Source organism: Hemitrygon akajei, chromosome 18 (genome assembly GCF_048418815.1).
Source record: "Hemitrygon akajei chromosome 18, sHemAka1.3, whole genome shotgun sequence".
Classification (NCBI taxonomy): Eukaryota; Metazoa; Chordata; class Chondrichthyes; order Myliobatiformes; family Dasyatidae; genus Hemitrygon; species Hemitrygon akajei.
The window spans coordinates 11,866,400-11,893,337 of NC_133141.1; the positions used below are offsets into that span (position 1 = coordinate 11,866,400).

At 40.2% G+C, this 26,938-nt stretch overlaps 1 protein-coding gene across 7 annotated transcripts in view; it reads right to left on the bottom strand.

The window, feature by feature from the left end:
* The window catches only part of LOC140741086 (KAT8 regulatory NSL complex subunit 1-like), a 174,837-nt gene that overhangs the window by 42,589 nt on the left and 105,310 nt on the right, over nucleotides 1-26,938 (bottom strand). For all 7 annotated transcript variants that reach the window (XM_073070808.1, XM_073070809.1, XM_073070813.1 and 4 more), the window contains 3 exons: nucleotides 23,403-23,506; nucleotides 15,056-15,251; nucleotides 3,138-3,303 (listed from right to left, as the gene is read on the bottom strand). In XM_073070808.1, coding sequence (XP_072926909.1) covers nucleotides 3,138-3,303; nucleotides 15,056-15,251; nucleotides 23,403-23,506 — 466 coding nt within the window. The remainder of the gene's footprint in view (nucleotides 1-3,137; nucleotides 3,304-15,055; nucleotides 15,252-23,402; nucleotides 23,507-26,938) is intronic.

The following is a 26,938-nucleotide window of genomic DNA, read 5'->3' on the forward strand; positions in this document are numbered from 1 at the left end:
ATCAAGCTCTAGAGAGCATAGGTTTAATAGGAACCCGAGGGACAGCTTTTATTTTACCAGAGGGTGATCAGTAGATGATGAGCTGCCAGAGGAAATTGGACAGGTATATGGACAGGAAAGGTTTAGAAGAATATGGGTCAAACACAGACAAATGAGACTAAGACTGAAATCTTGGTCAGCATGGACCAGTTGTGCCAAAGGGCAACTCTATGACTAAAAATGCAACTCCCCTCCCCTCTTATCTTCACCTTCATCATGGCTTTTTCATCTGTACCCTAGAAGATTGAGCTGCCAGTCCTGTTCATTCCCCAACCATGTTTCTGTAATAGCTATAATATCCCAGTCCTATGTACCTATCCATGTCCTGAGACATGACAAACATAAATTAACAAATTTAAAAATAGCATAAGTTACAAATAACTTGCACAAATTGAGAAAGAGGAAAAATATCTGAGATAGCCCTTGGGTTTTTCCAAGTTGATTCCAACTTGACCTGTTGGCAGTAGGGAAGCAGCTGTTTCTGAAATTTGAGGTGTTGTTCTTCAACTCCTGTAGCTCCTGCCTGAAGTCTGTATCGAGAAGGCACGCCATGGATTTGGGGGGGTCCCTGATGATGGATGCGGCAGGCTATATACCTGTATTCCAGGGCCACTCTGTTCCACAACACTCCCCGGGGTGCTACCATTCTATCCTATCTTATTGCTTTTCTCCTATTCTTACACTCACTTGCTTGTGGCACCAGAAGTGATTTAGAGATTACATCCCTTCAGATCTTGTTTTTTAACCTTCTGCCTATATTCACCTTACAGGACCTCATTGCTTTCCTTACCTATGCTCTATAATGTGTACAAAAACCTATTGTTGACTAGTGAAGCAGGTTATGATAAATTACAAGATCTTGATCAGTTCAGAGAGCTAACCACTACTACCACCCTCTGACTTCTCCCACAAAGCCAGTGTTGAATATAATTTACTACCTCATCCTGAATACCAAGCAACTAAACCTTCTTGACCAACTTGCCACATGGGACTTTGTCAAAGGCCTTGTTAAAGTCTATGTAGACAACATCCACAGCTTTTCCTTCATCAACTTCCTCGAAAATCCCAATAAGATTGGTTAGACAGTACCTATGATGCACAAAGCCATGTTGACCATCTCTAATCAGTCCCTGCCTATCCAAAAACTTATATATCTGGTCCCCCCTTAGAACACCTTCCAATAATTTACCCACTACTGATGTTAGGCTCCCTGGCCTATAATTTTCCATTTATTCTTAAGAGCCTTTATTGAATTAGCTAAATTCCAGCCCTCTTGCATCTTGCCCATGGTTAAGGATGTTGTAAATCCCTTTGCCAAAGCTCTTGCAATTTCTGTACTAGTCTCCCACAAGGTCTGAGAGGATACGTTGTCAGGCCTTAATTTGCTTCAAGACAGCAAGCACCTCCTCTTCTGTAATGGTCCATAACATCATTACTGTTTTGGCTCAAATCTATAGACTCTGTGTCCGTCTCCTGAGTAAATGCAGATGCAATAAATTTATTTAAGATTGCCACCATATCTTTTGGCTCCATGCACAGATGACCGCACTGGTCTTCAAGTGATGCAATTCTGTCCTTTGCTATCCTTTTGCTCTGTAGAAGCCCTCCTGGTTTTCCTCTTAGGTGTTCTTTTGCATTTCTTATACTCAAGTGCCTAATTTGTTCCATGCTGCCTCTACCTGCAAGGCACCTCCTCCTCCTTAACCAGGGCCTCAATTTCCTTCAAAAACCAAGGGATCCTATACCTGTAATCTTTACCTTTTATTCTAACAGGAACATACAGTTTAAACTCAGTACTCTCAATATTTCATTTTTGAAAGTTCCCATTTACCAAGCATCTCTTTGCCAGGAAACAACCTTCTGAATCTACATCTACCAGACCCTTTCTGATACCATCAAAATTGGCTTTTCTGTAACTTGGAATCTTAACACAAGGACCAGTCCCATCCTTCTCCATAATTACCTTGAAACTAATGTAACTATGATTGCTAGATCCAAAGTGATCACCTACACACACTCCTGTCACCTGCACTGACTCAGTCCTTAATAGGAGATCCAGAATCACATTCTCTTTAGTTGAGACCTTGATATATTCTTTAAGGAAACTTTATGCTATCCAACCCTTTTACGGTATGTGAATCCCAGTCAATATGCAAAAAGTTAAGATCACCTACTATCACAACTTTATTTTTTTTTTTAAGAGAATCTGCTATCTTTCAACAAAGTTGTTCCTCCAAATCTTGTTGACTATTGGGTGGTCTGTAATATATAATTCCATTTTTGTGATCATCTCTTTCTTATTCCTCAGTTCCACCTGTATAGCCTTAGTAGATGAGCCCCCAGTCTGTCCTGTCTGAGCACTGCTGTGTCAGTTTCCTTGACTAGTAATGCCACCCCTCCCCCTTTAACACTTTCCACTCTACCATGTCTAAAGCAACGGAAGCCCGGAACATTGAGCTACTAGTCCTGCCCCTCCTGCAACCAAGTCTCACCAATGGCCGCAATATAATTCCACATGCTGATCCATGCTCTAAGGTCATCTTCCTTACCTACAATAGTCCTTGCATTGAAATAGTTACAACTCAGAACATTACTCCCACCATGCTCAATCTTTCAGCTCCTACCTTTGTATGTAGGCCAAACATCTCCTTTTCTCACAACCACTCCACTAACCACAATGGCGCCCTGGTTCTCATCCCCCCTTGCAATTCTAGTTTAAACCCCCAGAGTGACACTAGCAAACCTTATCAGAAGGATATTGATCCCCCTGCAGTTCAGGTGCAAACAGTCCATAATTTGGACAAACAATTTACAAAATTGCTCTTTAGAAAGCTCACAAAACAAAGTACACAAACAAGAAGTTGTTGCATTACTATTATACATCTGGAAAAGGTGTAATCACTATCTGAAGCACTACGTTAACAAAAAAAAACATATGACAGCAAACAAGGTTTGCATGTCAAAATGTTTATAATGCAGCAGCAGCTGTGAAATCACAAGGGTCTCAGACCCTGATATGCTCAGTATTTCAGTACTGTAACTCCTACTTTCATCTGCACCCATCACATAGGTAGAGATGTGGTTTTCAAAGAACTTACCATCACAGAATGACAGGACTGGGTGTAGACAAGCATCTAACAATGCAAGCCGCTCTGACATGGGCATGTTGTATTGATTTTCTCGTGACTCAGAATTCTTGGAGCCACACATAATGCACGATGTTGTGACATTACAGTTACACTTCACTGTAAGAGGGTGCTGGTTCTGCAAACAAGATAAAACAGTGATGAATGACAGCAAATACATGCAACCCCGTTCCTGTTTTCCAGGAACATGTGCATTGCTGGATAACACGCATCACGATTTCCTGTAACGCAAAGCCTTGTCATCTGCACATGCGTCACAAAACTTAAGGTGAAAATATACATTTATTAGGTTTCTCCCCCATATAAATTCCACGAGAGCAAACTTTATCTATCTCAAATTCTTGAGTAGTGATTTGTGAATCCTGTAATGGTGAAGTACAATTTCTGGAATGGCTGTAGCGTGAGGATCGCATGTATTGTGCTTTCCCAAAAGTTATGACGTTTATCATTTAGAGATGCTATATTTCTTCTGCTCCAATTATCAGTGTACTATAAGACAATGCACAAAATCTCCCACGGGAGAGGTTCATTGTATCTAAACTGGCTACTGAAGACAGAATGATCTGTGTCTGGGGTAGGTACAACATGCATAGCGCTTGACTTTCACCTGACATTGGACAAAAACACAAAGCTTAATGCAGCAGGAAAGGGTAGGGCACAGTGGGAAATCAATGCTCCATTCTGTTTATCTTGCTACCATTAAAATACATTTAAAATCTTTCAAGTTATTAAGTTGTACATGAACCTTTCCCCATAGTTATTTTACTATTACAGAAGTCAAAACACATCCACTTTCAAGAACACCTGTTGCTCAATGAAGATGTCCTATCAAGCTTTGATTTTATCTATGCCAGGGCTCTTCTGATTTATTGTAATTGGCCTGACTAATCAACTATTTTATTTGAAAGTGGTTTAGCACCCCTTTCCATAGTCATAAATCTAATGACATTATCATTGCTCTATTTTGAGCACTCCCCCACTTGATCATGCTAATTTTGTAGAACCAAGTCCAGCTATGTCACTTTTCCAGTAAGGCCAGGCCAGAAATTAATTGATCAAAAAAGTGGTCTGAATGCACTTCAGAAAGAGCTCCACATGGATTTGCATCAAAGTTCCTTCCCCATTAGTCCTACACTATGCATATATCATTGTAATTTCATACAACTGTACAGAATAGGTATAGGACCCTTTGCCCATGCTCTGTGCCAACCATGCCATTACACTAATCCAATCAACCTGCATATAACCCATATCCCTCCATTTTCTGTATATTCATGTAGTTGTTTAAATGCCACTATCAAAGTTCAGAATTAATTTATTCCCGAAGTACATATACATGTCACCATATACTACTCTGAGATTAATTTTCCTGCGAAAAGCACAGTAAATACAAAGAATCAGAATAATCAATGAAAAATCACACATAACAAAGGTGGGCAAACAAGCAATGTACAAAATTCAACAAACTGTACAAATATAAATAAAGGGAAAAACAAATAATAATAAATAAATGAATAAGCAATTAATATCGAGAACATGAATTTTAGACTCCTTGAAAGTGAGTCCATAGGTAGTGGAATCAGTTCAGTGTTGGCGAGAGTGAAGTTATCCCGTGGTTCAAGAATCTGATGGTTGAGGGGTAATAACTGTTCCTGAGCCTAGTGGTCTGGGACTTGAGGCTCCTGTACCTCCTTCCTGATGACAGCAACGAGAAGAGAACATGGCCTAGATCAGTGGTTCCCTAACATTTCTCGGTTACCACTCCCTTAGCTCCCATACCACATTCCCAGTACTTCCCTCTCCCTTTCTGGCCATTACATGAAAACTATAGTATTTTGATTTACAATGCACGGTGAAGGAAAAATAGGAACTGCAAATTCAAAGCAGTGACAAATAATTGCAAAAATATTCAATTCTACTTCAAGCTACAAATAAAATCATTTCTTTAATTACAGTAAATAAAATTAACAATTTTAGAGCGTATATTAGTCCAACTATTCACTAGTTTATTGCCTTTTTCACCCTTCAGTGAGTTGGATGGGCTTGGTGCAGTGCTTTGAAAGATGTTGGGCGACTGCAATGAAACCGTGCTTCACCAAATACAATGTTGGAAAGGCAATAAAGAACATCTTGAAGCTTTTCCCCACAGTGCAGGATAGCATTCAGACATTTCATCCTGCAACCAAAAGTCTTGATATGATTTTTTGAACCTTAGCTTCAGCTCAGTCTTTTTGGAGCGAGATTGGTTCTTCTTCCATCTTCTGTCAAGACCACAGTACGTGCGCTTGCAACACTGTGTGTCAGACAGAGTGGTCAGCAGCACTGGGGCTCCACAGGGGACTGTCCTGTCTCCCTTTCTCTTCACCGTCTACACCTTGGACTTCAACTACTGCACAGAGTCTTGCCATCTTCAGAAGTTTTCTGATGACTCTGCCACAGTTGGATGCATCAGCAAGGGAGATGAGGCGGAGTACAGGGCTACGGTGGGAAACTTTGTCACATGGTGCGAGCAGAATCATCTGCAGCTTAATGTGAAAAAGACTAAGGAGTTGGTGGTGGACCTGAGGAGGGCTAAGGCACCAGTGACCCCTGTTTCCATCCAAGGGGTCAGTGTGGACATGGTAGAGGATTACAAATACCTGGGGATACGAATTGACAATAAACTGGACTGGTCAAAGAACACTGAGGCTGTCTACAAGAAGGGCCAGAGCTGTTTCTACTTCCTGAGAAGACTGAGGTCCTTTAACATCTGCCAGACGATGCTGAGGATGTTCTACGAGTCTCTGGTGGTCAGTGCTATCATGTTTGCTGTTGTGTGCTGGGGCAGCAGGCTGAGGGTAGCAGACACCAACAGAATCAACAAACTCATTCGTAAGGCCAGTGATTTTGTGGGGGTGGAACTGGACTCTCTGACAGTGGTGTCTGAAAAGAGGATGCTGTCCAAGTTGCATGCCATCTTGGACAATGTCTCCCATCCACTCCATAATGTACTGGTTAGGCACAGGAGTACGTTCAGCCAGAGACTCATTCCACCAAGATGTAACACTGAGCGTCACAGGAAGTCATTCCTGCCTGTGGACATCAAACTTTACAACTCCTCCCTCAGAGTGTCAGATATCCTGAGCCAATAGGCTGGTCCTGGACTTATTTCCACTTGGAATAATTAACTTATTATTATTTAATTATTTACGGTTTTATATTGCTATATTTCTACGCTATTCTTGGTTGGTGCGACTGTAATGAAACCCAATTTCCCTCGGGATCAATAAAGTATGTCTGTCTGTTTCTGTTAATTCCTCATTGCAAGTGTTCAGGAATGGATTTATTACAAATTCCAGATTGGCTATCGAGAGAAAATCCTGAAATCTCTCTCACATGTCTTTATGTGGCTCAGTCAGGTGGGCATAGTCTACCTGAAGATCATCATCTGGTGTTCATTCTTTCTCTTCCAACTCAGAGTGACTTGGAAATTGAAAAAGGTCGCGACAGACAACAGCGAACTTAAATAGGGTTAATTTAAACAGAAAAGTGGTGATGACTGATTTGGTTTTAAGAAGATTCACATCAATTCCTTGCAATTGAAGATTGATTTCATTAAACTTTGTGAACAATTCTGACAAATAAGCAACGTTATGCCGCATATTCTTGAGTTGATTAATGAATGAAGCATTCAAGTCTTCAAAGAACTTAATCATCTTTTCAAAAAGCACATAAAAGCATCTCAGGGCTTTGAGAGCCATCTGACTTCTGTGTGCGACAGCAAGCATTCAAACTGTTCATCATTCTCAATTCAGAGCACTCAAAATAGCCGAGAATTGAGAGCATGGAACTTGAAGTTACTTACTGATCTGATAACAGTATTTAATTGTTTGTGCAGCTAATCACTTAGGTTTTTTTGCAACAAGATGTTATCTGTGAATTACACAGAACACAGTAAATATGTTAGGTATAACTTTTTTCAAGAAAGTAATCACCGCATGATGGAGTCCTGTCATTGATGGTGTCACATTTGTTGCACAAGCAAGAATGTTGGTGAGCAGACTATCCTTCTGGTTGGGAAAAAATTTAATAAATTTATTATCAAAGTACATACGTGTCAGCATATAAAACCCCGAGATTCATTTTCTTGCAACCATTCGCAGTAAATACAAAAACCACACCCAACAAACACAACCAATGTGCAATAGACAACAAACTATTAAAATAAAGAGAAAAATAATAATAAACAACCAATAAATATTAATAACATGAGATGAAGAGTCCATGAAAGTGAGCCCATAGGTTGTGGGAAGAGTTCAGTGTTGGGCCAAATGAAGTAATCTCCTCTGGTTCACAAGCCTGATGACCCAACAACCTGAAATATTGACTCTCCCTTCATGCCTGTTTCTAGTTCCTTTAAAAATAACAATTCTTGAAACATGCTTTCAACTCTTATGAAGCAAACGTAACCAAGTAGTAAAGATTTGTTGCCTGGCAAAGTTGACTCATCCAACTGCAGTGCAAATTCTGTTGTCCAAAGTATGTTGTACAATGTGTCTTCCATATTCTCAGACACTTCACGTATTCATTTTTGAACAGGGTTGTCACTGAGCCGAATTGCTTTAATTATTTAGACTGGTGACTTCTGAAAGTTTTCACAAATTGACTGAAAATAAGACAGGTTCTTGTTTGCTTTACCAATGTGCACTCCCTTCAAATGTTCAAGGAGCCTGGATGGTTCCATTGCCTCGTTTGAAAAAGCTCTTTCACACAACATACACATTGGTTGCTTGGTGCTAGTATAGATCCATATTTCAGATACTCCACACCACACTGTCTATACTTTTTGTTTGGTCTGCTTTTGCCTTTTTCCATTATGAATAAACGACCAAGATCAATCGCCTATTGTTTAAGCCCAACCTTAAAGGCTGCAAACAATAAAGGGGAAAGTTAAGATGTCATCATAGCTGACTCTGCCTGAAGGTGCATAAAGTGGGACTGTGATGACTTGGTTGGGCTGTGGGCTAGAGAAATGAGAGAATGCAGTCAAGACCATTCGAAAGGGCAGATTCTGAACTTTACTCCATTGAACACCATAAGCCAATTCACAGGAATTGAGTCACTGTGGGATTAAAGTATGGGAATCATACTTGCTAACATTGTACTACAGCAGTGAGTGGCAATAATGCGCAGGAGGCCTGGAAATAACACAATTTCTTCAATCCAGATTTTTCATGATATACCAGATACAGAAGTGTTGTCACATTGCTTTTCAACAACTATAACACATTTCAAGCAAAGTCTAAAAGAACAGTGGGTTAGCAAGAAGGGGCAATTATGTGATCATTGTAATCAAATATGAGACGCTGAGAATCAAATACTTGTAATAATTCATTTATTAAATTAAGCCTGTAATCTCTAAGCTGCCCTCTTGCTACCAAACCACCTCAATGCCCCCTTTATCTTTAGAAACTCCCACCTTCCTCATATCACCTACTTTGGGAAATCACTGGCCTAGATGATTGGGGAGGTGGTCCTTGCAACAGTGCTCCATGTAGATGTGTTCAATGGTGGGGAGCACTTTACCTGTGATAGACTGGGCTGTATCCACTACTTTTGTAGGATTTTCCATTCAGGAGCATCTGTATTTTCAAACCAGGTTGTGACACAACCAATCAGTATACTCTCCATTGTGCGTCTATCATCTAAAGAAATTTGTCAAAGTTTTAGATGACATGCCGAATCTTTCCAAACTTCTAAGAAAGTAGAGGTGCTGTCATGCCTTTTTTGTAACGGCAGTTATGTGCTGACCCCAGGACAGATCTTCTGAGATGATAATACCAAGGAATTTAAGATTGCTCATTCTCTCCACCTCCGATCCCCTGATAAGGACTGTCTCATGGATTTCTGGTTTCCTCCTCATGTAGTTAATGATCAGTTCTTTGGTTCTGCTGACTCTGAGAGGTTGTCGTCGTAGCACCCTTCGGCAGATTTCCAATCTCCATCCTAAATGCTAATTCGTTACTGCTTTTCTGCCAACAACAGTGGTATTGTCAACAAAATTAAATATGGCATTTAGCCTAACAGTCATAAGTATAAAGTGCGTAGAACAGGGGGCTAAGCACACAGCCTTATGGTGCACGTGTGCTAATGGTGAATGTGGAGATGCTTTTGCCAAACCGAACCAACTGGAGTTTGCAAGTGAGGAAATTGAGGACCCATTTGCACAAGGAGGCATTGAAGCCTACATGTTGGAGCTTATTGATTAGTTTTGAGGGGATGATACTGTTGAATGCAGAGCTATAATCAATGAAGAGCATCCTGATGTATGTATCTTCACTGTCCCGATGTTCCAGGGTTGAGTGAAGAGTCAATGAAATGGCATCTGATGTTGACCTGTTGTGTTGGTAGGTGTAATGGGAAGGGTTAGTTTACTTACCGGTTGAAAGTTGCTACCACTGTGCCAGTCGTTGATTGGCCTATTCGAAGAATGAAGCAGCTCTCTCCCATTGGTTGCTTGTGTGCCATGGCACTAGTGTCCGGTCCAGGCACCTTAGGGGTATAAGAATAGCACGTGCAAGAAACTCGCTGACTTTTCCTTTGTCTCCAGGGGCTCATCTTCACACTGAGGTCGCAACCAGTGCTGAAGAACCATTGGGAAAGTGTGCTGCAGATACAGGAGGGCCCATGCACACACTTAGCTGAGCATTTGTTGAATGCTTAGTTTTGTACTTGTGTAACTTGGGGAAACTTAACGAAGTACCTGTTGAGTCTGAAGCATTTCTGAATGTTTAGTGTCGTAATTTTTGTAATTTAGGGTGGCTTAGATGAGTACTTGTCTGACTTAGATATCTGGTCGAATATTTTACTGCTTGTCTGTGAATAAATGGTTAGCGTGCTTATTCATAATCAGTGTCTTCTGTCTCACTTAGTAAACCCGTGAACCTGCTTCCCCGTAACAGTAGGCTAATTGGAGCGGAACCAAGTCAATCCTCAGGCAGGAGTTGATATGTTTCATCACCATAGATCTAAGTGCTGCTGGATAATAGTCATTGAGGCAGATATGTACTTCAGACTGATAAAGCAAGAGGTTAAAAAAATTAGTGAACATTCCAGAAAGTTGATCAGCACAGGTCTTCAGTACTTGGCTAGGTACACCATATGGGCCGGATGCTTTTCATGGGTTCACCCTCCTGAAGGATGCTCTCTCGTTGGTCTCAAGAGACTAAAAATCACATGGTCATCAGGGGCTCTGGGTGTTTGTGAAGGTGCCTCCATTTTCTGTTGGTCGAAGCGAGCATAAAAGGCATTGAGCTACTCTGGAAGCAAAACCTTGTTGTCACATATGTCGCCTGGTTTTACTTTGTAGGTGATAGCATTCAACCCCTGCCACAGCTATCGAGCATCCTTCAATGATTCGAGTTTGGTCTGCAATTCCCACTTTGTACATGAGGTGGCTTTCTGGAGATCATACCTGGATCTCTTGTATTTTAATTGACTGCCAGACCTGAATTCCACTGATCTGGCCCTCAGCAGATAGTGGATCTTTTGGTTCATCCAAGGTTCCGGATGGGGTAGACTCTGAATTATTTTGTTGGAACACACTCACCCACAACTGACCTTGTAAAATCTGTGACAACTACAGGGTATTTGTTCAGATCCTCTGATGAGTACTTGAACATGGTACAGTCCACTGACTCAAAGCAATCCCATAGTCGCTCCTGTAACCACCTTGTTGTTGTCCTTACCTCTGGAGCCCTGCTCTTTAGTCTCTGCATGTATACAGGTAGGAGAATAGCCAGATTATCAATTTTCCCTAAATTCAGTCTAGGTATGGAATGGTAAGCATTCCTGGTTGCAGAATAGCACTGGTCGAGTGTGTTGGGACACCTGCTGTTGCAGGTGATAATGTCAATGATAACTGGGCAGGACAGATATTCCTTCATGCAGGCTTGATTGAAGTCCCTGGCAATTAGTTGAAAGGTGATGGGGTAGGTTGTTGCTAATTGCAGCAGTCAATACATCAAATGCTTGCTTAACATCAGCCTTTGATGGCATATAAAATGCAATCAGGATCATGGAGGAGAACTCTCTTGATAAGCAGAACAGATGCACTTAATCATTAAATGTTGCAGGTCGGGGAACAAGAGTGCAACAAGACCACTATGTCTGAGCACTACAAAGAGGATACCATGAAACACAAACCCCCACCTTTTGCCCTCTTTAAATCAACGGTAAGGTCCATCCAGTGTATCAAGATGCCCTCAGGTCTAACCAACGTATTCAGCTTGTCTGGAGTGAGCCACGTCTCCGTGAAACACAGAACACAGCAATTCCTTATTTCCTTCCTATACAGCAATCTTGCCCTTAGCTCCTCAACCTTGTTCTCCAGTGACTGCATGTACATTTGCTAACAAAATACTGGGTAGAGTATTTTACATCCTGACATTTTAGTATGGCTTAAAGTCTTCCCCCACGACCTCTCTTCCAGCCATGGCCATGGACATTCCACTTAAAGAAGCCGTACCTGCATTCCTGAGAGTCCTTCAGAAGATCATATTTGCCTTCATTACCTCCCATGTCCGTGCACACCAAGCACTTCAGCATAAAAAGAATTGCCTTGTAAATCTCCTGTAAACTAGTCCCTCCAACCTAAACCTATGTTTTCCAGACATTTCCACCCTGAGAAAAAGACCAACTGCCTACCCATCCATCCTGTTTATAATTTTATATACTTCTATCAGGTCGCCCCTTTGGCAAATTCAAACCTTAACATCCTTCCCACTGCACATTGGTGATAGGGCAAAGTAGACAGAACAGTAGAAGTAGACTTAGCGTTTTGCCTAAGAGTTCCCAAGTCTTTAAGCTCATTTCAACTTACAGGACTGTTTATGATCTTCTTAAATTAAGTAGTAACAGTTGCTTTGATGAAACATTGCACATACACACAGCCAATTTTCAGAACACACAAGAAACATGTGATCCATAAAGAAAAGCAGACAGTCTGCCAATGGGATCTTTCTATTCTTTCAGTCCTGCACCTGTGCTTTTTTTTAAAAAAAAGATCACTTTACACAAATAAATAGCAAGCAAGGCTCGCCTAACTGCCTTTGAAGGTGGTAGCTTGTTAGCTCTTTGAACAGCTGAAGGCTTCTGGTGAAGCTACTTCTAACATCCAATGATGATCAAGTACCACCAATACACTTCCAGGTCAGGATAGTGTGCAACTTGAAGGTAAACCTGAATATGTAGTGTTGCCATTTATCTACTGCACTTGTCCATTCTGGTGTTACAGGACTCAACGGTAATGTCAGAGTAATACAGGAAAGTAGCTATACTGCATTCTACAGGCAACATGACTATATTTGTACTGCTTTATCATGGCAAACTATCTATAAATTTTGTGAACTTTGTAGATGAGTGCTCCATGCACCTGCTGCATTTGTCCAAAGGGATACAAGTCATACGGTTGGAAGATGCAGCCAGAATGGCAAAACTAGCTGCAATGCATTTTGCAAATGAAATGCGTCAGTCAGGACACGGTAACAGAGAGGAGCAATGTTTAACTTGATGAACGGGGTTTCAATCCATTGAGCTATTTTGCCCACGGTGCTGCTAGCCTCTTGGTATTGAAGCTGCATTCATTGAGTCACGTGCAGAGTCAAGGATCTCTGACTCATTGATAAGCAGGAACCATGTCGTTTGCAGAGAATACTAACTTCTGACACACTTCTGGAGTCAGTATATTTGTGCAGTTATGTTCCCCAGGATGTTAATGGCGATTGGTGTAATGCACTTGAATATCATGTAGTTATGACTAAGCTCACTTTTTGATATGATAATAGGCTGGTACATGTTTTGATGCAACACATGCAAAATACTGGGGAAAAAAATCAGAAAGTCAAGCAACATCTACAGAGGGAAATAAACAGTGAATGTTTTGGGCTGAGACCCTTCATTGGGACTTTTGGTTTTGATGCAAATATTGCTTAAAAATCTCTAAAGAACAAACTGCCCTTCTCAAGTTAACTATTCCAGGAACTCCCATTTCTGAAACAAACTTCTGAAGACATCTTCATTTAAACATTAAAAACCAGAAATTCCTTTTTTTTGGATAATTGAAACACTTGGGATTCCACTGATTAAAGAATGTGTCGTTTTCAAATTAATAGTTTTAAAAATTGCAGATGCAGGAAATCTAAAGACAGAAAATGCTGGAAACAGTCAGTTTTCTCTTCCCACAACCTGAGTGGTCTTTTTGATTGTTACCGCAGCATTTTCAAGGACAACCTATGATGAGCAATACTGACAAATTTTGCTGCTTGTGCTCATTTCCAACAGTGAATTAGAAATATTCTGTAGATCATAATCAATTGCCCAATCGACTTTCATTTCTTTGCTATCTCCCTATCAACCAAACTCAACTATCCATCTCCTTAAAAACTATCCATCAGCCATAAAAAGGGTGCAGAGGAGATTTACAAGGACATTGCCTGGATCGGGGAGCATGCCTTATGAAAACAGGTTGAGTGAACTCGGCCTTTTCTCCTTGGGAGCGGTGGAGGATGAGAGGTATTGATCGTGTGGATAGTCAGAGGCTTTTTCCCAGGACTGAAATGGTTGCCACAAGAGGACACAGATTTAAGGTGCTGGGGAGTAGGTACAGAGGAGATATCAGGGGTAAGTTTTTTCTGCGCAGAGTGGTGAGTGTGTGGAATGGGCTGCCGGCAATGGTGGTGGAGGCGGATACAATAAAATCTTTTAAGAGACTTATGGATAGGTACATGGAGCTTAGAAAACCTAGAGGGCTATGGGTAAGCCTAGTAATCTCTAAGGTAGGGACATGTTTGGCACACCTTTGTGGGCTGAAGGGCCTGTATTGTGCTGTAGGTTTTCTATGTTTCTATGAATGGGCTGCCGGCAATGGTGGTGGAGGCAGATATGATAGGGTCATTTAAGAGACTTCTGGAGCTTAGAAAAATAGAGGGCTATGGGTAACCTGTGGTAATTTCTAAAGTAAATACATGTCCGGCATATCATTGTGGGCCAAAGGGCCTGTATTATGCTGTAGGTTTTCTATGTTTCTGTGTTTCCTTACTCTACTGCTGTCTCCAGGAGCTCTTAAGGCAGGCCTAATTCTCAAACATTTAAGATATTTCATACAATTTGCTCAATTCAACTTTACCAGAAAGATGGCACTAGATTTCCCCCTTAGTTTTTAGTATCTGGCTTTTAACTGATATCTAATGGGATCTGACCCCTTTGCCAGAAATAACTGTTTAATTTTGTAAATTTCCTCTCTAATCTTGAAAAACTTCAATATTGAAAACAAAGTTCAATTTTGAAAATTATCTCTGTAAATCCATGACAAAAAAAACCCCAAATAAACACTGGGCAACACCACTATCCCATTGTGACAAGTCTGCTGCTTCAGTGTTGGTACATCACATTTATGTAAGCTTGAACGTGCAGATTTTTCAGGAATCTATGGAAATCGCGATTAAAACAAGCATCAAGGATTTGTGCTTTTACTGTTTCTATGAATGTAACATTAAGCACACCACAATTTGTTAGTTTACAATTTTAATTCATTGATACAAATTCTCACTGAAAACATAGGATGTTTCTGTACATTGAGATTTCCAGCTGGTACGAAGTTACTTATCTATGCCTCTGCTTACCAGCCCAAAACCAACTCCTCTGCCACAGCCTTTTATTTTCATTAGACCCCTACATTTGTTCAACATCTCCATCTCAGCCATTCCAAGTGGCAAAGTATTTAAATCTCTCTTTACCATGCTCATTCACAATATTAAATGAGAATCTGTAATCTGAAACACTGAACTGAAACAGGTTACCATTTTCATTTACCGTAGACTTTTTCAACTCACCTTCTGGTTAAGTGGCTGAATATTATTGGGTCTGATGAGCCTCCGCTTTTTACAAGCTAGTAGTGGACGAACCCGAGCTGCAGTGCAAGTGGTATTGCAGGATGCAGACAATGTATTCAACCTCTGCTTTTTATTTAGTCGCTCTTCAGCATCCGAGCTGTCAGCTGAATTGCTGTCAGGAAGCAAGCTGTGAACACTGCAAGGAGGAACACAGTATATGCAAGTATTAAGACAGTGTTTGCTTCAATAGTTTAATTTTAATATAAACCACATCAATATTGTGAACAAGGGACATTTATATCAAATGCAATGAAGTATTTTCTCAACTGCACAATGCCTAGCCAAAGCTCAAATTATGGCCCTAACACTCACTGGCAGGCTGATTTCTGGAGGCTGTTCTTTAGCTGCAAGACAACCAGTGAGTTGAATTGCTAATTCCATCCTGTCAGTAACCATCAGAGATATAACTGACTCACCTTTAATCCATATTCCGCAAAAAAGAAAAATCTGCTTAAATAAGCCAACAACTCATCCTCAAAAATAATAACAATTAGCTCTCTACTACTCTATTCTTAACATAAAAGTTTAATTCCCAGTCCTCTTTTCCAAGAGTGCCAAAGTTGCACAATTTTAGATAAATGATTACAAATTAGTTCTAGATTTTCATTTCTTCCAGCAGATAGAAATTGCTGTACCAAGGAAAAGATGGTAACATTTGACACAGCAATGCTGAAAAAACACTAACTTTCACAACCTAGAACCTATCTGAGTTTCTATTAATATGTTCATAAAAATGGATACAACATTTAACACCATACAATTAATCTACGCTAGAAGAGCAACATGAAATTCCCCAGTCATTACCTAATCTTAAATGGTACTTTCAAAGAGAATTTCCGAAAAGCAACCAGTTGCCTACTTGGCAAGTCACTGAAGAAATAAAAAAAATGTTCTTTAGAGTTTATAATACGAGCCAGATTATCTGCTTCCTTGCACTTGTTCAGTAAGATAGAGTGCCTTGTCCATTTTCCTGCCCTTCATATCATCAGATATCCTTAGACTCCAAAAAATCCATCTAAACTTGAAAATACTCAAAGACTATATAAAGAATTCAGTCTCTTTTCATCTATTTTAAATGATATAATCTCCAAAGAGACTATAACACTATGCCCCTCAGTTGTGGTGGCAAATCTAAAAACAAAACAGAAATGCTGGAAGAGCTCAAGCAGACAAGCAGCATCTATAGAAAGGATGCCTCATGTCCAAAACCCTTCATCAAGGACTGATTTCTGTTTTCATTTCAGACTGCAACATCCACAGATTTACTTGTTTTCTTTTATTGGTGAACTCCAAAGATTTACAAACTTCTGTTTAAAGAAACATCTCACCTCAAGCATAAATCGCAAACTCCTAAACCCAAGATTACTTTCCTCACCTACATCCTGCATCTACAGAAAATAGCTTCTCAGCAATTAACCTATCAATCCTACAAGTATCTTATATGCATGCACAATGCCATATGTTAATGGCAGTGGTCAGGAAAATTCTGGTATCTGTAAAAACTAATGTAACATGTTGAAAGAACAACAGAGTTGAGCAGAGTCAACATAGATTTATGACGTAACCGCCTTGGTTAACAAGCACACACAAAAAAGGCCACAACTTAAACACAGCATCATACAGCACAGAAAGAAGCCATCCAGCCCAATTAGTCAAGATGCCAATTCAAGCTAGTCCTATTTGCCTCCATTTGGTCCATATCCTCTAAACCTTTCCTATGTACCTATCCATTGTCTTTTAAAAGATGTTATTGTACCTGCCCCAACCACTTCTCCTGCAACTGACTCCATATATCTACCATGCTCTACCAAAAAAATGCCCCTCTACTTCCCATTAAACCTTTTCCTCTAACCTTAAACCTATGCCCTCTAATTCTTGATTCCCCAATTCTGTGAAAAACAAGTGCATCCACCCATTTAACACACAAGTTCAACAATGTCTGAATAAGTGATGGTTCTTTCAAGACATAATTACCAGAATGGAGAAAAGTGAGGTACACAACTGTCCTTGTACTCAAGTCTACCCTCAAAGTGGTAGCAGAGATAGATATAGTGAAGGCAGCAAGGTTGCCTTCATGGAATACAAGAACATGGAGGTTATGGTATAACTGTAGATGATTTTGTCTAGACCACACAAGTACAGTGTGCAGTTCTGGTCAACACACTATAGGAAGGCCATGAATTGCACCAAAGGGGGCTATTGGATAAGACAGTATAATTATTTTCTCTGTACAGGGTGTAGAGAAGATTTATAAAAACATTGCCTGGGATGGACTGCACCAGGTGCACTTACTTTCCTTGGAGCAGAGAAAGCCAAGGAGGGAGGAGGAAGCTGAAGGTTATACAAAATGAACAGGGGTATAGAATAAAAAATGGATCTTTCTCCTGCCATAACAAGGCCATGTAAAAGAGGGGGCTTTTGGTGCAGATTCCAGCATTTACAGTCTCTTGTGACTTTATTTTACCAGCGGTTTGGTAACTTTCCATTTTGTCTCTTTTCTAAACCTATAGTGTATAATGCTAACTTTGCTACCTCGCATTCTGCTGGGACTACTCTAAAATCTGGACAATTTTGTAATGTCATCTGAATGGATCCACATCCATGCAGTCACTCCTTTTGCATCTCAAAGTTATAAGCTATCAGGTCCAGAGCATGTGTCCACATTTATTCACGCTAATTTAACAGTTCTTTTCCTTTTGTGGTACTACAAAGTGCAAGTACCAAACTCAAGTGTGCACCACAATGTAACTGTACAAATTAGAGCTAATCAGTACATATTTTGATAAGACCAGCTACGACATCAAGAATGCAAAGCAAAGGCATCAGAGAACACCCTATGTAATGTCGCTTCAGTGACTAGTAGTTGTTTGGCACTGATAGTCCAATCCAGTGATTATGCAGCACATGCTTAAAGTGAGAGTCTGTTAAAGTCCTGCTTTAAGAATTAGTGATAGAACAACCAGAAGTGTATTTCCCTATTTGTCAACACGAGTGTGTCACTTGTAATAAAATATGCCAAAACAGTGATAGGGCATACTGAGATGTTCTATTAATATTTAATTATAGCTATCTGGTTACTTGACTGAAAAAAGACACTTCGGCAAAGTAGAAAAACATTAGCTAATTTTGGAAATCCTTAAAAAAAACCTAGACCACATGTACGCTCTGCATCAAGGGCAACATACTTGCAATTGATGCAGTTTGCATTTCATGTACTGCTGACAGTCTGCCTTGTCAATGAGTTACAGCACAGATGTTGAAATACACAAGGGCCACAATAACCAACACTACATATAGTCTTGGTATTAACAGAAAAATGTTCTGAGTTGCCTAGGTGGGTGCCTAGTATATGGACTAGATGTCAGTAAGTACTTTTAAATACAGAAGCTTAAATTAGTCACAACATTAGGAAAATTTAAATATGAATTTGAAGTTTAAAAACATGGGCATTTCATCACCACCAACTTGCTGCAGGCATGTTCAAATAATTACTTTGCTCAAAGCAGATAAAGCAAGCAAGATTTCACCATTTTATTCCCTTAACTGATTAAGTTTTCCATCTGTGTATCATTGAGGTTACATTCCCCTCACCAAGTTCCAAGTACAAAGAAGATACAAGTTGCGTCGTGTGTCAACAACTTGATGTTATGACAAAGCACCAAATTCTAATATACTCAATGTCTCCCTTCTCTCTTGGAACTCGGTGAGGGGAATGTAAATTGGTACATCAACTAAGCTGGTGTACAATCCAGTGAGCTCAGTCCTGTGCAGTGAAGTTTCTGCAAGCCACGCAGCATCAGTCTCACTGTATTTTACCCGGAAGAGGTATACACAGATAAAATAGCCATTATAAGAAAACTGAAGGAAATGAGAGTTTAAAGATACAAAATTAGCTAAGTAGACCTTGTCCACAGACTGGGCAAGCAGCTGGTTGAGGCTTGGACCTTTTCATTAATACCACCAAGATTAAGTACACTGTTCAGGTTTTTGTGACCTCACCCAATAGATGAACTCCACATGGACAATAATTAAGACAACTCCAGTACAAAATACTATTACAAATAGGAAGAAATATTGCTACGATTTTATAGCCCTACACCAATTTCATTATAGTCTTGAGAATTATACTGCACAAAAAGAGGCACTTTGGCAACAATAGTCCATGCCTAAGGTGCCAGCCTGAGCTAGTCCCATATCCCTCTAAATGTTTCCTATCTACTACACCTGTCCAAATGCCCCTTATTAAATGTTGTATTTGTTTCCACCTTTACCACTTTCTCTGGCAACTCATTCCATTTTCCCACTGCTCTCTGACTGGGAAAAATATACTCCTCACAATCTTATAAATCTCAGTAAGGCTGCCTCAGTCTCTTTTGCTCCAGTAATAACAGTTCCCATTGCTGGGACTTGAAGGCTTGGGTTAAAAGGAGAGACCCATTTCTTCTCTCCTTATAACTCAAGCCGTCAAGACCCAGCATCATACTTGGGGACTATTTCTGCATCCTCTTTAGAAAAACCACATCCTTCTTATAGAATAGCATCCAGAAATGCACACAAAATTCAAGTGGGATCTAGAAAATAAAACAGTACAGAACAGGGCCAGGTCCTTCTGGCTATAGTGCTGTGCCAAAGTCATCACGCTATGACACCTAATTATTAATCTCTTCTGCCTACACGGCCCAGATCACTCACTTCTCTGCATATTCATGTGCCTATTTAAGTCTCTTAAATACCTCCATCATAACTGCCTCCACCATCAGCCCTGACAGTGCATTCCAGGTACCCACCCTTATGTAAAGAAAACTTACCCCAACACATCTTCTCTCACCTTAAATGCATGTGCTCTAAGTTTAGATATTTCAATACAGGTACAAAAAAAATGATACCAGCTGTCAACGCCATCTATGCTTCTCATAATTTTATAAGCTTCTTTCCAGAGAAAACAACCCAAGTTTGTCCAACCTCTCCTTGGAGCACGTGTCCTCTAATCCAGTCAGCATCTTGATAAACCTCTTCTGTACCCTTTCCAAACCTTCTGCATCTTTCCAATATGAAATAAATAAAATTCTAGAGATGCAGCTCAACTCATAAAGACAAGCATGATATATGCCCTTTTAACCACCCCTCAGCTTGTGAGGCTGCTTTCAGGGAGAAATGAACTTGGGTCCCTCTGTACATGAACACTGTTAAGGGTCTTGCCATTAACTGTGTAATGTCCCTTTACATTTGGTCCCTCAAAGTGCAACACCTCACATTTGGCTGGATTAAACTCCATCTGTCATTTCTCTACCCATATCTAAAACTGATTTATATCCTGCTGTATCCTTTGGCAATCTTTCTATCCACACACCACCAGTTTATGTACCATCAGTGTTTTCATCCATTTACAAATATCACAAACAGCAGAGGTCCCATTATGTCCCCAACAGAACACAAGAAATAGGAGCAGGAGTAGGCTATCTGGCCCATCGAGCCTGCCCCACCATTCAATTAAGATCATGGCTGATCTGTCCGTAAACTCAGCTCCATCTACCTGCCTTTTCCCATAACCCTCAATTCCCTTACTATGTAAAAACCTATCGAACTGTTTCTTAAATATATTTAGTGAAGAAGCCTCAACTGCTTCCCTGGGCAGAGAATTCCACAGATTCACCACTCTCTGGGAAAAACAGTTTCTCCTCAACTCCGTCCTAAATCTTCTATCCTGAATCTTGAGGCAATGTCCCCTAGTTCTACTCTCACCTACAAATGGAAACAGCTTTCCTACTTCTATCTTGTCTCTCCCTTTCAAAACTTTGTATGTTTCTATAAGATCCCCGCTCATTCTTCTGAACTCCAGAGTATAGTCCCAGGCGACTCAATCTCTCCTCATAGGTTAATCCCTTCATCCCTGGTATCAACCTGGTGAACCTCCTCTGCACTGCCTCCAAAGCCAATATATCCTTCCTCACGTACGGAGACCAGAACTGCACACAGTACTCCAGGTGCGGCCTCACCAGCACCCTGTATAGTTGCAGCATGACCTCCCTGCTCTTGAATTCAATCCCTCTAGTAATGAAGGCCAACATTCCGTTTGCCTTCTTAATAACCTTTTGTACCTGCAAGCCAACTTTTTGCAATTCATGAACAAGCACTCCCAAGTCCCTCTGCACAACAGCATACTGCAATCTTTCACCATTTAAATAATAATCTGCTCTTCTATTATTCCTTCCAAAGTGCATGATCTCACACTACTAGTCACAGACCTCCAGTCAGAATGTGACCCACCAACTTCTATCCTCTATCCTCTATGGGCAAGCCAATTCTGAATCCAAATGGCCAAGCCTTTGTGGACACCATGCATCTTAATCTTCTGGGTGAGCCTACCACAAAGGACCTTATCAACAGTTCATCAAGGTCTTGTCCTCCTGTATGAAGGCAAGCATGGCATGCACCATCTCTACTGCTGTATCTATAGTGTTAACACTTTCAGGGAACAATGTATTTATACCCCTAGGTGTCTCCATTCTACAACATTCTCTACAGATGTGCCATGGAAAGCATTCTAACTGGCTGCATCACTGTCTGGTATTGGGGGAGCTAATGTACAGGATCAAAATAAGCTGTAGAGAGTTGTAAACTTAATTAGCACTAGCTTCCATGGTATCCAGGATATCTTAAGGAGCAATGCCTCAAGAAGACAGCATCCATCATTAAGGACCTCCATCACCCAGGACATGCCTTCTTCTCAATGTTACCATCAGGAATGAGGTACAGGAGCTTGAAGGCACACACTCAACAATTCAACGAACAGCTTCTTCCCCTCTGCCATCCGATTTCTGAATGGACAAACTCCTATGGACACTACCTCACAACTTTTTTTTTTAAATTTTTGCACTACTTATTTAACTATATATCTATCTCTCTCTCCATGGTAATTCATTTTTTTCTCAATTATTATGTATTGCATTGTACTGCTGCAGTTAAGACAGCAAATTTCACAACATATGGCAGTGACATTAAACCTGATTCTGATTCACAAACACGAGAAAATCTGCAGATATTGAAAATCCAAAGCAACACACACAAAATGCTGGAGGAATTCAGCAAGCCAGGCAGCATCTATGGAAAAGACTAAATAGTCGACATCTCAGTCTGAAATGTCAACTGTTTACTGACTCTGATTCTCTAGGGTCCTAACATTTACTGTACAGCTCCTGCCCTGTTTTAACATTCCAAAATGCAACACTTTGCACTTGTTTAAATTCCATCTCCCATTCCTATCACAATTTCCCAATCAAGATGGCATTTGCCTTTGAGGACAACTTCAAATAGTAGTAAACCTAGAGCTTATGCTGACCTTATCCTGGCAATTGACAGATGTCATGGGTTTGATAAGTATTGTATGTCAGTATGGTGAGTTTCTGCAGTATATCCTATAGATAGCATCAACTGCTACCACAGCAGAATGAGTGAATGGTTGTAAATGGCATGCCTACAAAGTGGGCTGCTATATCCTGGATGGTATTCAGCTTCTTCAGTGTTGAAGCCTCACTTATCTGGGCAAGTGGTGCGCGCATGCGCGCACACACAGTGTTGGAGGAACTCAGCACACCAGGCAGCATCTATGGAAAAAAGTACACTTCACATTTTGGGCCAAGACCCTTCATCAGGACTGCCCTGATGACATTTTGTATGTGTTGCTTGGATTTCCAGCATCCGCAGATTTTCTCTTGTTTCAGCATTCCATTACACTCCTGACTTGACAGACTTTAGCAAGTTAGGTGAGACATGTGCTGCAAGATTCCTAGTCTCTGACCTGCTCAAAGCCACGTATGCACATGGCTCCTCTTTTCAATCACTGGTCAATGTTAATCTCTGGGATATTGACAGAGATGGCAATGCCACTGAATGTCAGGAGGCGATACTTGGATTTTCTCTTGTTAGGTATCATTGCTTGACAAAGTCATACAATACAGAAACAGGATCACAGGCCCATTGCGCCCATGCTAGACCCATTTGCCAGTTTTCAGCCCATATCCTTCTAATCCTTTATTATCCATGTGCCTGTTATTTCTTCAAGTCAAATTACTGGGTATATCTGCATATACTCTACTTCTGTTATTACTATGGCTTCAAGATTATGTCTATTTGCTTACAATCACAATTTAGAAAGAATGATAAGCTCACACCTTCAACAATAAATGTTTTTTTAAAGTGCATCATATTTTTTTCCAGTCCCGTTCCACTTTAGGGGCAAACTGCACCCTGGAACAATTTCTATATCAATAATAAAATAATACAGTACCTGTTGACTATGCCATTGACAGGTCTGGAGTGGCAGCAGGCCTTTGTTGGGTCGGTTGGCGTGGAAGATGTCACATTTTCTACAGGATGAACAGCAGGAATAACCTGAAAAGCAAACGCATTAATCCATATCTGCAGCACCAGTTACAAGTACACAGCACCTTTAAATAAGGTTATTCAGAAATTCATGTTACAATGATCAACTTGTATACAAATTTTATTCTCCAGAAGTGTGGATTATTGCTTTTGCACAAATGCCTTTATTCTTTCTCTATTTCTCATTCTGTTTGTAATTTTTACATTTCTTGACCACAATGTCTTATAAACAAAATAAAGAACCAAGGTGGAATGTTTTGTTTCAATCAAAATGCTGACAAATTTCATTTTACATTCAAAGGCATGTCCAAGTCCGTTAACAGCAAATCAGAATCTGACATGCAGGAAGTCTGGCAATGTACCTAATTTCAAATGAACTAAAGCTATCCCTGGCTCCTGGTGTTAGGAATCCACTCTGTGATCACTGCCTTAAAGTAAACCACAAAAAGAGCTTCAAATGGTTTGTAAAATATTGCATATTTCCATCTTTATAATATAGGAACAGAAGCACTCCAGTCCCTCCGGCTTCTTTTATTTTAATTATATCACAGAGCATCTGTGTCTCAATCCAATCAGCACACAAACTCACAAGGCCTGCCTAACAATGCCACCTGTACCCCATACTGATAAGACTTTTTCAGGGTTTATTGCTGACATCCCTTACACTGGTATTCAGAACTCAAGCAGTCCTTATAATTAATCTTATGACCATGCTAAGGTCAAATAAAGAACCTATTCATTAGGTAAGATTCCAGAGTGTTACATGATATTTCAATGTTTGGGATCGTTTAAAGGAAACAGAGCTTAAAGCATGCGCCAATGTTGAAAAGCAACCAGGTGCAATACAATGGGATGTGTGCTTGTTTTCACAAATGGGTCTCCCGTACCCAGAGAATAAAATGATATCCACCCAGCAGCATTCTGTTCATTAGTTAGTCCAGCCAATAGAAGACATGCTGTAAATAAATAAAAAGAGATGCTGGAAATTTGAATATGTCATTGACCTAAAGCAATAACCACATCTTTTTCCAGAGTCCCAGCTGACTTGATTACTTCCAGCACTATTTGTATCATGAAGATCACGTTTGGTTTCAAGGGGCCTAGGAGCTCTGTATTCCAAAGAATTAAGAGTCAACAGCACAGCTCAAACTTTATTTGCTTGGCTACTGACATAAGCCCACATCTTTCAACAACATCAGACCAGTACCACTTTTCAAAAGCATTAATAAGAGTTCTTGCATTCTTTCTGGTAAGTAGTTCAGCGCCTGGAGTGTCTAGCAATTCTCTGATCCTGCCAGTTTATGGGACTGATTAGATTGAGCAGCTAGAGTACTATGGTGCAGATGAGTGTTCGAATAGGGGTATACCACATATTTTTATTTTCCCTGAGTTATTTAACTACATCAGCTTTTTGCTCAAGTACAGGATCTTGGAGTGCTCAAAAAATGGCCATGAAAAAGACAATGAGCAGCAGTTTTGTTTTAAAAAAAAAACACCTTTTATTTTGATATGATACAAATTCTCCAAAGTAACAGGTCAAAGGCATTTCTATAGCAAGGAGAAGCAAATGGTTTGACCCAAGAAAGACAAGGAAGGCTATGTCGGCAAACTAAGGTTAAACACGAGAAAATCTGCAGATACTGAGAATCTAAGCAATATACAGTCGGCCCTCCTTATCCGCGGGGGATTGGTTCCAAGACCCCCCCCACCCCACCCACGGATACCAAAATTCGCGGATGCTCAAGTCCCTTACTTAACATTAATCAGTGCGGTGGTCTTTAGGACCCAGCAGAACCCCGGACTTTTTAACATGTGGACATTAGGACCTGGCGATGCAGCTCTGAATCCACAGTGTTTCTGTTCATGAAAATAATCACAATCGCAATTGAAAATAAGGTGGAAGTAATAAAGCGATCGGAAAGAGGTGAAACGCCATTGGTCACTGGAAAAGCGTTAGGCTACAGTCGGTCAACGATCGGAACAATTTTAATGGAGAACGTGTAAGGCCCTGCACCGATGAAAGCTACAATTATTACTAAACAACGCAGTGGTTAAATTATTGAAATATGTATGTTTCTTAAGTGTTTTATATGCATAGAAAGGTAAAATATGTACTATATACTCAGAAAAACGTTTGACTAACTGACGCTAAATAATACCAGATGTACCTGTTCCGACAAAGATGGACTCAGGAATGGAACTCATTCATAACCCCGGGGACTGTCTGTACTTTTAAGTCATTTCTAGATTACTTATAATACCCAATACAATGTAAATAGTTGTCATACTGTATTGTTTAGGGAATAATGACAAGAAAAAATAGTCTGTACATGCTCAAGCAACGAGTGCTGGAGAGAGAACTTTCAGGTTTTCCCGATCCGCAGTTGGTTGAAGCCGCGGATAAGGAGGGCCAACTGTATACAAAGTGCTGGAGAAACTCAGGAACTTGATGAACAGTCTCCGCCTGAGTTGTCGACTGTTTACTCTTTTCCATAGACCTACTGAGTTCCTCCAGCACTTTGTGTGCAAAACTAAGGTTAAAAGCTGGGTCTTCAAGAAAATAAACACTTCTGTCAGCAGAAATAAAATGTCTGCTGACAAATGTAATTCTGCTATGGGCTGAAATGGTCCTGTAACTGAATGCTGGAAATCACAAACCTAGCTACTTCCATATAAAATCAAGCAATTATTTCCAGGTTGGTTCTCCACTTCTACAAATGCTGTACTATTCATTTTACACATCTCAAACTTAGTTCAAAAGGCAGATTTTGCATTGCTGAATATTAAAGCTCATCAACTTGCCCACTTTGTAATACTGTTCCATTGAATAAAATTCACAGCCTTCCCTCACTTTGAGCTATAAAGTGTAACCAGTTTCTACTCCACTGTTACCAGATTCATGCACAGACCTCTCATATGCTGAAAGATGAACTCTCGACTGTCCAATCTACCTCGTCCTGGCCTTTGCACTTTATTGACTTGCCAGTACTACACTTTCTTTGCAACTGAAACATTATATTTTGCATTGTGTGTTCCTTTTTGCTACCTTAATGTACTTAGATATGGAATGGCACAAAAGTTTTTCACTGTATCTCAGTACCTGCGACAATAAAAAACCAATGCTACTCCAACTGAGGCAGGATATCAGATCAAAAGATGTACTCAACCCTATGCAGTTAAGTAATACAACTTAAAATGAAAGAAAAACTGATTTTAAGATACAAAATTAGGGTCACTTTCCCCTGTGTAGGCCAAAAGACATGCTCACAAACTAACTATTCATACTCCAGCAAAAAGGCAAAAAAATTACATTTACAAAAGCAATTTGCAAATTTTATTTCACCTGTCCTAAAAAATACCACAGACACAAGGAAATTCTTCTGTCTTAATGTATGGTAGGAAACACAACAGTTAATGTGTGCCCAGCAGGCTTTTGCTAAC